The sequence below is a fragment of the Rhinocladiella mackenziei genome, assembly GCF_000835555.1.
Source record: "Rhinocladiella mackenziei CBS 650.93 unplaced genomic scaffold supercont1.1, whole genome shotgun sequence".
Lineage (NCBI taxonomy): Eukaryota > Fungi > Ascomycota > Eurotiomycetes > Chaetothyriales > Herpotrichiellaceae > Rhinocladiella > Rhinocladiella mackenziei.
In genome coordinates this window covers 945840-959323 of record NW_013550604.1, presented here as the reverse complement: position 1 = coordinate 959323, position 13484 = coordinate 945840, and the positions used below count along the sequence as shown (strand labels likewise).

At 50.9% G+C, this 13484-nt stretch overlaps 5 protein-coding genes across 5 annotated transcripts; 3 read left to right on the top strand and 2 right to left on the bottom strand.

Moving 5' to 3' along the window:
• Nucleotides 1-2340: 2340 nt before the first annotated feature.
• Nucleotides 2341-3484, top strand: Z518_00340 (uncharacterized protein; the record flags this gene model as incomplete). Its single annotated transcript, XM_013420943.1, has 2 exons — nt 2341-2559; nt 2615-3484. The coding sequence occupies 2 exons, from the start codon at nt 2341-2343 to the stop codon at nt 3482-3484; spliced, it is 1089 nt and encodes a 362-aa protein (XP_013276397.1).
• A 940-nt stretch (nt 3485-4424) lies between these two features.
• Z518_00339 (uncharacterized protein) lies at nt 4425-8906 on the bottom strand (the record flags this gene model as incomplete). The annotated part of the gene is made up of 1 exon (XM_013420942.1): nt 4425-8906. The coding sequence occupies one exon, from the start codon at nt 8904-8906 to the stop codon at nt 4425-4427; it is 4482 nt and encodes a 1493-aa protein (XP_013276396.1).
• Nucleotides 8907-9499: 593 nt separating this feature from the next.
• Z518_00338 (uncharacterized protein) lies at nt 9500-10873 on the bottom strand (the record flags this gene model as incomplete). Its single annotated transcript, XM_013420941.1, has 1 exon — nt 9500-10873. One exon carries the CDS (start codon nt 10871-10873, stop codon nt 9500-9502), a length of 1374 nt encoding a protein of 457 aa, XP_013276395.1.
• A 1090-nt stretch (nt 10874-11963) lies between these two features.
• On the top strand, nt 11964-12722 carry Z518_00337 (uncharacterized protein; the record flags this gene model as incomplete). Its single annotated transcript, XM_013420940.1, has 1 exon — nt 11964-12722. One exon carries the CDS (start codon nt 11964-11966, stop codon nt 12720-12722), a length of 759 nt encoding a protein of 252 aa, XP_013276394.1.
• A 9-nt stretch (nt 12723-12731) lies between these two features.
• Nucleotides 12732-13088, top strand: Z518_00336 (uncharacterized protein; the record flags this gene model as incomplete). The annotated part of the gene is made up of 1 exon (XM_013420939.1): nt 12732-13088. The coding sequence occupies one exon, from the start codon at nt 12732-12734 to the stop codon at nt 13086-13088; it is 357 nt and encodes a 118-aa protein (XP_013276393.1).
• Nucleotides 13089-13484: the final 396 nt, after the last annotated feature.

Genomic DNA, 13484 nt, shown 5'->3' with positions numbered 1-13484 from the left:
CTTAGTTCGGACATGTTCCACGATCTTGTGTCGTATTTGAACAAATTCATTGATCGCCATGGCATTCCAGAGAGCCAGAGCATTCGAAAGCGCCTGAGTATCTCGTCCAGACTATCAAGAGTGTCGAATGCCGGGGAGGAAGAAACGATAGGCTCCCAATCAACATTTCCGCTAATCGAAAGACCGCCTGCGCCGCTCTTTAAAGCTATCATGACCCGGATGCTGTGAGATATGAGCATAGAGCTGTAAGAGAATGTGAATTGCAATCTCCTTCTTGTTCTATTAGGAATGTGCAGGGCAACAACTTTCTGAATGCTCAATTTCTGCTCATGCACAAGAGAAACGGGTTGTTTTCGACGTCCTCGAGGTCGGACAAGAACAAAGCGAGGAGAATCCTCTGCTCTGGGGCTGGACGGCCTGAATGGCGGACTCAGTATTTGAAACTTCCTGGCAAAATTGCTCGAAGAGGCTGGGTTTTGAGATGAGTTGGTTCTGGACACGGTAGCTTTGCGAATTCTTCCCTCCCATTAGCGACGCTTTGCCGAAGAGTGTACTCGTCGATCCTTACCAGGTTGCTAGCCATACTTCTTGACAGGCTGGTGGAGCTTTGCCAGTCAGCAAACTGCTCCGATAAAGCATCAACCTTCTCGAGGATTGTCTGAATGCCCGGATCCAGGCGTGAAGTCGTTTGAGGGTGAGCATGTCAGCCTGCACGGTGGATATCGGTTGGACCAGACTGTGAAGTGTGGAAGAGCCTGTTGCAGCCCGTTGGAAGTTCTGCTGAGATGGAGTTCCGTTGCGTAATTGGATTATACCAGATGGTTCGGAATAAAGAACCCGAGGGTGGTCGAGAAGATTGACCCAAAAATATGAAGGCTTACAGATGCAAGATGGTGAGAATGGTTTTCAAGTTTGGCTGAAGGCCTTCTGGCCCTTCTGGAATGGGAAGATGACTCTCTATTTGAGGCGTCGAAGTTTGTCTCGACAAAGTGAGGGTCCAGGGTAGGCTGACATTGAGAGAGGGTTGCTTCCAGATGTGAAATCCCCCTTGCACATGATTGAATACCCTTCTCGATTTGACGTGCTTGGGCTGGCGTCGGAGCCGTCCAAGACGGCAGAGCGTCGCGAAGGAGACCCAGACATGTCCTAAGACCGTCCACCCTTCGCGTAAGGACATCCAGATATTGGCCTTGGCCTCTGTATGCCTCGCGGTAGGATATCAGGCCGTGGCATACTGACAGGCCTAACGAGATCACGCCTACGGCACTACCCGCCACGGAAAATGGATCCGACGTGGCTGGGACAGGCGGGAGACTGGCTGAGGTGACAAGGACAGCATCATAACAGCGATAAGGGGATTAATCAAGAACGTTCTTCGTCTTAGAAGGCACAATACGACTAACAGATGGAAAAGATAAATCAAAATTGTATGGATGAGGCTGTCGAGAGAGGCCAGTTGAAGAGGGTAGAAATGGAAAAGCTGCCTGAATCTCAGCCTTCGAGACGAGATACCGGTCGAGGGAGTCTCTTCATCGCACCAGAAAAGACTGAGATAGAGACGAAAGCCGAATGAGGCGTGGACTGGAGACGTTTGCGCCACTTCGTGACCTGGACAGGGTAGACACATTTGAAACAAGAGGGGGATATGCTGAAGAGACTATCACGTGACCGAGAAGTGAAATCAATGCTGGACAGGCTCCAGAATGGACTTAGTTTGGTTGAGTGGTGCAAGAACCAAATGTCGGCGAGTTGCACGGCGCAGGCTCACTGTCTGATCATGCTATTAAGTTGAGGAAGGGGACCTTGCATCCATAGCCCTGACAACAAATCTCTTGTTAGGGGTGTGGTGGTCGTTGACATGGCATTGAGCACATGAGAGACCGTCCTCACTCGGAGCTTCGGGGTTTCAACAAAGAGCTCCCGGATCAGGGATTTGTTTTAGATCCGTTAGCCGTGTGCATAATCCAAGCTGGGCGCCGGGGGACAGTGCACTAATATTATTTTAGGTAGCAGGACACGCAGCGGTCGAAGAACCTGTCATTTGTCTGGGCCGGTCAGTCAAGTCCGGTCAGACAAAAATAACTGTCCAGATCAGCCGTGCGGAGCACGGTCTTCCTTGACAGACAAAAGAAATGTTATCAGTCAGACGCCGGCCGGAACCTCGCGGATTCCATCAGCACCATCTCTCTGTGTTGTACTGCAGGTCACACAACTCCTCTCGTTCCCACCGACAACGCTCCCTTCCACTTCTTCATCTCTCTCGTGCCTTTTCTTGTACTTTCATCTATCATCTTCCCGTCTCGTTTTTGATTCTCTCTGTACCGTCCCTCTAAAGCAGCCATGTATATCGCCCCTGCGCTGGTCGCCAGTGCTTTGGCTCTCCCGGCCTCAGCGTTCCTTGTCCCCCTGGAGGTCTCCAATGCAGCAGAACAAGCCAAAGCTGAGCTGGGGGCTCTCTTAGCCCGTCCGGCGCGCACTGTTGACCTCGATTGTCCTGGATGTCCCTTCTTCGGCGCCGAAGACACCACCGAACCCCAATATGGTGTCGAGAACAAAATAGTAAGCACGTGCCTGTCCACCGTCATCCATCACCATGCTGACGAGTTCCTCGTAGCATCTGGAGTTCGATTTCGACCCTCAGCAGGGCTTGACCATCAATAGTCTTCCGATACTCCCTTCCGATTCCTCCAACGCCGCCGTCCCATATATCATCTCCGCTCCCCAAATCAGAGAAGAAGATGGTCAACAGACGGACCCGGTTCGACTCGACTTCGCCTGGGAACGACTCCTCCCGGTGACATCGGCCGACGAACGGGATACCTATATCCTTCCTATTCGATTCACCATTCTCGGCTTACAGGGCCACCCTGTGAAAGTCGACACCATTGCCATCGACCTCCTCCAAACCCCCGAGCAGACCTCCATCGTGAAGATTAGTAGTATCCCATTTGAAGACACTCCCGGTGCGGAGACCTGCGATACATCCTCCAAATGGTCTCTCTGCCGCCTGAGAGCCATTATCGCGGCCCGTCTCCAAGCCATCATGGAGGCGGCCAAGGCACGTGCCCGAGCCGCCCAGGGCTGGATGAAAAAGGGTAAGGGCTGTGGTGGCCGGAAATTCGGAGCCCACGGCATGCACCACGGTCACGGCCATGGACATCACATGGGCGGTCATCATCACCGTGCCCATCGTCTCGGACGCATGGTTCACCAAACCCTGCGCTTCTTTGTCATCCCTGCTCTCCTCGGTGTCATTGGTGGTCTCATGGCCAGTGCCGTTGGCATGCTCGTGGGCCAGCTGATCTCTTATCTCTGGATCCGATTCCACCGCAACGGTCCACGCGGAACCCGGAACATCCGCGTTGTCGAACTGGTCGTCGACGAAGAAGAAAAGGACGGGCTCATTGTGGACGACCGTGATCTTCCCGCTCCGCCACAATACGAGGACGTGGAAGCAACAGCCGTTGAGGAAGAAAAACATTAAACATTAGATCAATGAGGTGGAAACCCCCCATCCCCTGACTCACCAGAGCAAGGAACGGGAGGTTTCCACGAGACAACAGACAGGTCGCAAAACACTTTTCATGAGATACCCTAAGCATTTACAGGTGTTTGTAGCACAAATGGTTCTACACCCCCCAAAATATTGGAATGACGACGGTGGATCGTCGATATCGACATGGATGACCTTGGACTTTATATCAGATGAGGAAAGGTGTTTGGGAACGGGCTGGGTATAAATTCCAAACGAAGTTCGATGGAGGCATCTTTGCCGGCGGTTGGAGCCCAGAAGAAGGGAGAACGGAGGTCAAGAATAAGAGAATGGAAAAAGGCTGAGGAATGAGTGTTGGGGCTACAACGTGGATTGCATCATAAATGTATCAAAATCCCAATTCGATAAGATGCCATTTTACGTTCTTTTATATCTTGACTTCTTCATTGCCGCCCCTTCGGCTTCGGTACTTCCCCTCCACAAGACTCGGGAGGAGACTCATCTTTCTCTCCCCTTCCGCCTTCTCAATCAAGCTCTGTTGACAGTGGATCTCGACTTGATATCAGTTTCTCTCCTGATCGCCTGGGCGACCAGGAGGAAAATACCACAAGGCGAAAGATGTGCTCTGGTTCGAATGAATTTTCATTATGTATTCATTCTTCGGGAATGACTTCTCACGCCCTTTCCTTCATCTCAACCAGGAAGATTACCGGAAACTTACCTCGAGTTTGTTTTCCGCTCTATCCTTGCGACACCTCACAGCCTCGCCCTTCGCCTTCGCCCGAGCACGTAGAGTCTGTCCTGGTCATGTCGGTACGGACACCCCCTTCCCATTTCCATTTCCCATCTGGCGTCATGCTCTCCATCTCCCTCCCCCATTCTCATTCTCATCCCCATAGTCGTATTTTCCAAAGCCAGCGCGAAAATAAATTTAATATCCACCCCCTCCCCACTGCGAAGCCCAGATCGTCACGTCGGACATGACAATGTCGACCCACCGCTGTATGAGAGGGGCGAACCCCCAATAGCTCGGGCCTGGGCAGGGGCGGTCAATATAAACGGGGAGATCGTGGTTATCCTGACGGTCAAGGTTCTTTGGGTATGTCTTTTCAGTGTGGAAATCGAGAGTTGTGGATGTTGAGGACAATGACGTGGGAGATGTAGATGTTGACACCGTGGAGAATGAGGATATTACCGTTGATGAAATGGACGACGCTGATGTGGATAAGAGGCTGTATTCGGTTGAACGGCGAGGCAAATACGACGGTAGCGAGCTCTCGATCCGTGATGACACGGCGGGGGAACTTGGGATGCGTTCAATTCTTGCGGTAGAGATTGACGAAGCGGTGAATGTCGACATTGGCATGACTTTGGAAGATGGCATATGGGCGGGCGGCAAAGGGAGATCAAGTTCAATATCCTCAATCTCTAAGAAATGTGCCAGCCTTTGAATGAGTGGGGGAACAAAAGATTTTTCAGGGGATGTTGGCTTCGATTGGGGAGATGGAGACCAGACTGTAATCGGAGGAGTCGGAGCCCGACAAGGCGGAGAAGGCTGGTATGGAGGACGGCCCAGGGTACATGTTGAATCGAAAGCTGAATTCGATATATCCTCATGGGTACCATTCATTGCTAAATCTTCATTCCGCAAAGAGTCCACATAAACCGAGGCAGGACTCTCAACGGTCGTGAGGACTAGAGGATTCATCGAAAGGACCCTGGAATTTGATGCCCAAGTCGGCGCATATCCAGTGTAAGGAATGTTCCTGGATAGCGAATCCTCGGTGGAAAGATGGCCTGTAAGAGTGGAAGCAGACATCTGGACGGACGTGGACGTTGGAGAAACTCTAGGACACATCCTCAGACCTGATGTTGTAGTCCCGAAAGAAGAAGTGCGGCCGTCGAGTCGGGCAAAGGACCCCGAGTACAGAATAATGCCCGAAATGACCACCCAAATGGTTCCTATGACTATCAAGGTTTGAAAAGGTTTCCAATCTCGAATTCGATTGAAATGTGAGGACGGACCCAGGGGCGTACGAGTGGTCTTCTCAGCAGCCACAACTTCGCCCGGGGTGGCGGAGTAAGGCAAGCTATTCAATCTATGGACCTCAGCTACTGGCGCATTTCGTGGTTCGATCTCTTGCTCGGTTTGGATTTGTGTTTCTGACGCAGGTGGAGGTTGTGGTCCTGGATCAATTTGCACTTTTTCGTCTGACGCTATCAGGGTATGGTTTTCTGGTTCAGTTGAAGTCCATGAACTGGGCAAAGCTCGGGCTTCTACTCCCGGCGGAGATTGAAATATAGTCTCTGCACTGGCGTCTGGTGAGAGCTGGACATTTTCTTCCGTCTCGTTCCCCGAAAAGCCAGCTTTGGTTATCACAGATACTGGCTCTTCTGCACGACTCCATATCTGAGATCGCACAGACCCGACCGAGTCGGTGAATCTTCCCAATATGCTTCCAATCTCGGTTGCGGATGATCTGATGGTTGACGAGATCGACCCCGGATTAAGCTGCAACGCTTGATCGGATGCATCACTATCTCTGCGCTTGTATATCCGTAGGCTTCTGAGGGCACGCAAGCTGGTACCCAGAAACGATAGCTGATAAGGGATAGAGGGACCGGAAGGACTTGAATCAGAGTCCTCATTATTTGTTTCATCGATATGGTCCCCTTGAGTTGGGGTGCTCGTAGTGATCCGGACGATGTCCGTGTAATTTACAACCACCGGCTGAATATTCACATTGCTACTGGCCGCAGAATCAACATCCGGATACGTATCGGAGGGCGGTATACTCAACGGCTCGGTGTCGAGTGATCGCGTACGGATCGATTCAGTACCAGCTGGTTGAGGACTGGAACCAGGCGTCTGAATACTTGCCGGCTGCGTACGGGGAAGCCCATTATTGAGAGCCTCATTCTTGCCAGGGTTTGGGATCAGGCTTGAAATGGTAGATCCGCGGTTGATCACAAAGCGGCCACCTATTCTTGAGGGACGACTTCCCCTTTTGGTGGAGTGAAACCTAGGAAATCTTGCTGGTCTCAGAGGTGACGTTCTCTTTGGGGGAATCTTTGGAGATGTTTGCTTCGAGGAAGCAAGTTTTCGATCGAGGTAACTTCTAGGATACTTGCTCGTCGAGACATTGTCAAGAGGAGAAGATTCAGCTCCGTGGATCCCATGAGCTTTCACAAAGCTACGTTTTGGACCGTAAGTGGACCGCCACTTGGAGTCTTTATCATGGAAATTGGGAGAGAGATGATTACCGTCGTCATAGTGGTGGGAGTCATTCGGGTGTTGAAGAAACATCGTTTGAATGTGTATTTTTCGGAAGGTCTGATCGTCACCGTACCACAGGGCCTTGGCACCAGAATCGGAGTCCATGCCCTGGAAAGTTTTAGCAGACGATAGTCCGTGAGGACGTAGGCCCCACGTGATTGTCCTTCGCAGCACTGAGTCTTTCTTATTGGAATCTGGTCGTTCATCGGGCAGACTATGAGATCTTGAGGCAGGCTTGCCCGAGAACATAAAGTTTGGGTTGTCGAAAGAGCTGGAATTCATCTCCCGTACGGAGAGTGACTTTGCTTGTGAGGGTGAGAAATCACAGCTGTGGATCTCAGGAACGGGTCCAGGCTTTACCACTGCCATTTCGGACTCCAATTTTGCTTTCATGGATGATTCAAAACTTGTTCCCACTTGACCTTCTCCTAATAGGGCGGGTTCGCAAGGAGCCGACTGTGGCAAAGACTTTGGTGAAAGAGAAAATTGGTTCCGGAAACCGGGACTTCGAGGAGATTCGATAGCACTGCCCGTAGCTATGGTATCATCGGTCGATCTCTTCCCAAACGACGAAGACATTGTCCAAGCTTGCTGTTTCCGGACAGTCTCAATCGCTTCTTTGAATCGAGGTGCCAACGGGAATGGTTCTGAAAAGCCGGCAGACTCTTGTGGATGCCGGATCAGGAGATCTGAGACTGTCTCTGGAGCGGTGAGAGAGAGCGTCGAAACCGCTGATGCTTCCTGAGTTTGAATTGTAGACGTAAAGACTGTGTTCCTCTGATCTTGCAACTCAAAGTGTTGCCCCTGTGAGAGAGGGCGAGATAATTCCAGACCTGACATCTTCCGCGTCAGGTCGATTGAGAGCTGTCGGGTAGGGAAAATGGCCTTGTCGCTAGGGGTGCTTTCTCGAGCGGAAAAATCAGCGTCGAGGTTTTCAATATCGAAAGACGACCGCAAAGAGGATGTTCTCCTGGGGACATAGCCTGGATAGCGGGACCCAGAGACTTTCGCCCCGTTTCGATAGTCTTGGAGATTAGGCAAAGATGGGCATCTTGACGGACCAGGCGAATCAAATGACGACAGCTTTTTAAGCGTCAGAGGTTTGGCCTCTACACGTGCTCGACTCGAAGGTGCTGCCTCCATGGGGGACTCAATGAGTTCTTCCAATCGCTCGAATTGCACGAATAATGGCAAACTTGAGTGCAATGCGTCGGGATTGTCCACAAGAGTGGGCACTCGTTGGTCGCAAAAAAGAGTTTGATCCTCATCTCTCAGGATTTGTTCTTTGCGAATTTTTTCCATCCATGCAAAGCATTTTTCGATCTCCACACACAATCGGTTGCATTCCTGTTCACTGGCTTGAAGTGCTTCCTCTGAGCGGTCTCTTGACGCCTTGATTGGACCCATTTCCTTCATGAGGCTCTCGACTTCGTTCGATTTCGTCTTCCATTTTTCCTGGTATCTCAGGTTTTCGTGATGAGCATCAGTCATTTTCTTCTGGATCCCTTCGTACTGAATCCTCAAGTCCTTCTTCAAATCTTCAATTTCCTTTATGAGTGGCCGATTCTTCTCCAGTTGCGCCGAATACTTCTCTTCGGTATCATGGAGGGATGTATGAATTCGTTGAAGATCATTACTGAGCTTCTTATTTTCTTGTTTCATTTGTTGGTGCTGTTGCTTGTATTGATGCAATTTTCCTCGCAGGTCGTCATTGTCAGATGCCAATCCCCTCAATTGATTCTCCATTGTCGTCTTGCCAATCCGAAGCTTTTCCGTTTCAACCTGAAGCTTCTCTATTTTCTTATTGAGGGTTTGTAATTCTTCTTCGTGCTTGTCTTTTTCTAGCCGTGAGCCATCACCTCCCAGTTCATCCTGCTTGGCCGACGCCTCGTCGACGCCAAGGAGCAGCTGGTGTCCTTCCTGGATAATCTCAAGTGGTTTTATACCAGATGTTGGGGAATCGTTGCTTCGTGGACTGTTCCAAGGTGAAAATCGTGGCCGTCTCAGCCTACGGGGCGATGTGATGAGTCCAAGACCAACATTTGCGTACGGTTCCTGCTCGTTCAAATCGAAAGGCCCTTCATCTTGGTGAACGTCCGATGGGTCAGAGCCCTGGCCTTCACCGTGGTCGTTCATGGTACACTCCTTAGGAGCCGATCTAGAGAGAGCTCTATTCTGCCATGGTACTCTCCTAGTCAAGACCTCGGGATTAGAAGTCTTCAAAGTTAGCTTTGACCCGATGTTTTCAGGCGCGTATCAATCATGCGGGGCATATCGGTGAGAAGCTTCCGTTGTTGATGGAGGAGAATAGTACAGGAACAAACGCTGGAAAGCGCGACACAAAAGTGGAGAGTGTTGGATGTTTGAAAGAAGAGTCATTTATGATCGATAGCGAGGCGAGAGTGGCCAGTGAGGTAAAAAGCAAAAAGTACCGGATTCGGAAACGCGGTGAGTGATGTCGACAGATTCAGAACAAAGGGAGCGTTGCGCGCCCATATCCACACAGACCACCCACTCACATTCCTTTTCGCCTAATCGAAGTCTTTTCTTCTCAAGAACTTCTATACTTCGACCTGTGGGAAAATCAGTGCCCAGTCAGTGAATCATCGGACCGTTCAGGTCGCACAATCTATATCCGATCAACGAATTTCGTTCGATTTGCGGTACATGCGCCAAACTCCCCACGGTATGCATCTTGCTGTGAATCGCATTATCCTCAAAACATATGCTTAATCCGTTTCCTTATCGACAGGTGGCCCCAATTTTCCATTGCGGAGAATTTCGTCGACGTCCACTTGTACTGGCGGCCGCGGACGGTGGTCACGGCACTGCACCTGGACAATTTCTTGTTTCCCACCATAATCAGCCACCAAGGCCGTGAGTTTTCCTCCCTTGACACAGCCAGTGTCGAGTCCTTTAGTGTATTTTTGTATTTGCAACCCCTTTTTAGAGTCGTGGCCATATATGACGGTCCTCTGTCCATCCGGAAATTTCTTTTCCCCCTTGCGTAAGCGAGCCAAACTTTGATGTGCTGGTATCAATGGTTGCTGTCTGTTCCACAATTTGTACCAGGGCACGCTTCCCTTTCGCTCATGTTTTTTGGAAGGTACATGTGTGCCAAGATCAATGATTCGCATGTTCATCACCGAGGAGGGATCTTGATTTTCCAGAGCGAGTCCGGGTACCAGGCCGGCATGTGCCACCACAACTTCTCCATGAAATCCTTTCAACTCCCCTACGCGGAGAATGACAGGACATGACTTGAGATATGCAAGCTGATCCGTATTCAGTGACATTGCCAAGTCTCTCTCGGAATCGTCGTTGTGGGGAATTGCTTGTTTGCCCGTAGCCGCACCCAATTTGGAGTTCTTGTTTGACCTCAGTGAGGTCGATTGAAGATCTTCGGCAATCAACAAGAGTCGATCTTCGTGGTTTCCGCGCACACAGGAAGCTTGGTGTCCACGTAAAAGATCGATCACTCCAAGCGAATCGGGGCCTTTGGAGACCACATCTCCCACTGCGATCAAATGATCGGTCCGGGGATCAAATTGCACTTTCTTCAACAGAGATTCTAATTCCTCTCGGCAACCATGGATATCACCGATGAATATCAGTCTCTTCTTATGGAAGGTTCTTCCCCCCGGCTTTTTGGATGACTGTGGGAGGAGGTCGGGATCGAGAGATTGTATATGGATCATACCCGGAAATGGGGGCCGCACATTTGTCCCAAAAACACCTCCAGCGCCGGACTCCGAGTTCAGATTCAGGGATGACCATGCTGCCCGCTCTTCCTCGATGAATGGTCCCAGGAATTTGATCCACAGCACAACTGAGGCGATAGTGAGGAAGACGATCAAGAGAAGGAGTCTCCTGAACTTGGGGGCTCTGATCACGGCAATGGCTCTGACCACGACTCGGTCCAAGAATTCATCGTCGGGCACACCGGTATCGACCGAAGGCTGGTAGGTGGGAGAATTTCGCCAGTCGTTCGTGCAGTATTCTACGAGAGGCTTGCGAAGGCGTTGACCCGGGTGATGATTCGAACGGAATGTCGGATATTCGGTGCCTCGCGTGGTGTCTCGAGCTGAGCCCACATGTCCCATCTCTTTCTCACATCCAAAATATGGTCCAGTACATCGACGATACCTGTGGGAGAGTGGAGTTTGAGGTTCTGTGGGGTCTGAGGTGTGCTCGTTTCCAGAATCGTCGGACTGCCGAGTCTTATAATGATGCCAGTCTTTGTTCGCTTGTTGTCATGGCGCTGGATCGTTGCGAGAACCCAGCATGAGGTTGCGCGTGCTCAGGGTGTGAAGGATGGTCATGTATGACTCCTATCTTGTGCACGGATCGATCGCGCAGTATTAGAAGATTTCCAGCGTCGATGTGGGTTATGGAGAATGAAAGGAAAACAAGAGAGTCCTCTAGTGCAGTATATGTCTGACTCATTGCCAAGCTCAGCCCCAATTCGGACGATGCGCCTAAGCTGTGGCCCCTTCTCTAAGGTTAAGAGTATATCTTGACAATCTTTGAAGCACCCCCAGAACAGTACATGGACTTGACTACTCTGGACCGACACCCTCCATCAATGGTCGTCAATATTGAGCGCAGAATGACCCCTTTGCCAGAACTGCCTAATCAAGAGCCTCGTGAGCTCAAGCTCAGAGGATATCCAATTATAAAAGTCAGGTCAGCGCCGATTCCAAAGTTAATTCGACATCCTGATCATCTATGCTTATTCGTTTCGCTACCGTCTAGCTACTCCTCGGATACACCCTCTTCGTACATTAAACCCAAAAGGGCTGCGATTTGATCATACGTTGTTCCCCCAGAGAATAACAGCAATTTCGCCAACGAGACTCATCCTCCCAAACGATTTCTATCCATCCCCTCTCACAAAGAGCATGTTGCGAATTCGTACGTTAAACCGCGAGGATTAAAATCAGCCTGCGAATGTCTTGCGATATCTGTATTGATGAAGATCCACCCTGGCGAATGCATAATGCCTGCTCCGAGAGGGATACTTTGACACACTCTACCGGAGAGGTATGTATAAAGTCCAAGGTACCTGGCCCTACATGACAGAAGTGCAATCACTTCTCGAGTTCACTCTTCTTCTCGGTCTTTTACTGTGACTTCTTTTTTTCCTTGATTCTCCCGTCCTTCTCCACAGCGCCATCACATCCATCGGTCACCATGATTGAATTCGTTCTCTTTACATCGCTCCTCGCTCCCGTACCGGCAGCAGCACTCTTCAACATCGCACCACAGACAGTCGTTCAATTCTCCGACTCTACATTCGCCGAGAACATCGGAGTGCGTTCCAATGGCCACATCCTCGTCTCTGTCCTCAGCGAACCTACTCTCTATGGCATCGACCCTACCGGCCCAAACTGGACTGCAGAGCCCATCCACCACTTCCCCAACGCCACGGGCGTAGCAGGCATAACCGAGATCGATGACGACGTCTTTGCCGTCGCCTCCGCCATCGGCCCCAACGTGAGCTTCCCTCGCATCTGGAAACTCGATTTCCGCGGCGATACTCTAAACGTTGCCGAAATCGGGGATGTACCAGGCAGTACGTCAATCCATGGCATCGCAGCCCTGCGTAAAGGCAACAGTCCCGCTACCGCCATCATGCTGGCTGACACGGGCGTTGGTTCCATCCGGTGCATGGACCCAGCAACCGGCACTGTCGAGAGCATTGTGACCTCGCCGCTCTTCGCCCCCAGCAACACCAGTACCGCGCTGGGGATCAACGGGGTCAAAATGTTCGGCGCAAGCCTCTACTTCACAGGTTCAGCCAGCGGGACCTTCGGTCGCGTTCCTCTCACCCGCGACGGCTACAGCGCCGGGGAGATAGAAGTGCTCGCCACATTGAACCGCAGCATCGCCTCGTTCGACGACTTCGCCATCAACTCCAACGGCCTCGCTTTGTTCGCCGCGCACAGGTAGAATATCTTCATGTTCGACGTCGTCCGAGGAACGAATTTGACCATGATCGTCAACAACACAGCGCTCACCGAGTCGACTTCTTCGGCATTTGGGCGTGGGCCTGGAGAAGAGAACACCTTGTACGTGTCCTGCGGTGGACGTCCCGTTGACAATGCGACACACCTCGCCGCGTCGGTGCAGAGTTTGAATATCTTGTCGGTTCTAAATACCACTGATAGTACAGCTTCGAATAGTTCAGATGATAACTCAATTGGGGGCTCAGATGGTTCAGACAGTTCAGATGGACCAGAGTCGTCCTCCGGAAAGTTGCTGGCTCCAACTGTTGCTGGGCAAGCGGCACTGCTGGGCCTCTATGCTAGTGTGTGACGAAACGGAATCTACATGGTTCCGCATCTGAAGTTGAAGTTCTTTTGGGAGACTGATTCTACGTGAATGGAAGGGATGCCTTGTTGTCGAGGCCTGAGAAAAGCCAGGTTGACAAAGTTCTCGTACTGTGATCTTCTATAAAATAGAAAACGTTATACAAGATGTGTTGTCAAATAGATTAAATTGAGTGCTCTGCGGGCCGCTGTGCCCATCACCTCGTTGTGACTTTTACACAGAGTATCTATGGTACCCTGTTGCTTTACCACCACCTTTCTAGGTCTTCATGGTCTGAGACATTGTCCCACCTTGAACACATTGAATCTCAGCCTAGATCATTCGATAGAGACCCTTGCCGATGCTAGAGACCTCGTTGTCGTGGAGTTGTCGAAGTGGTAA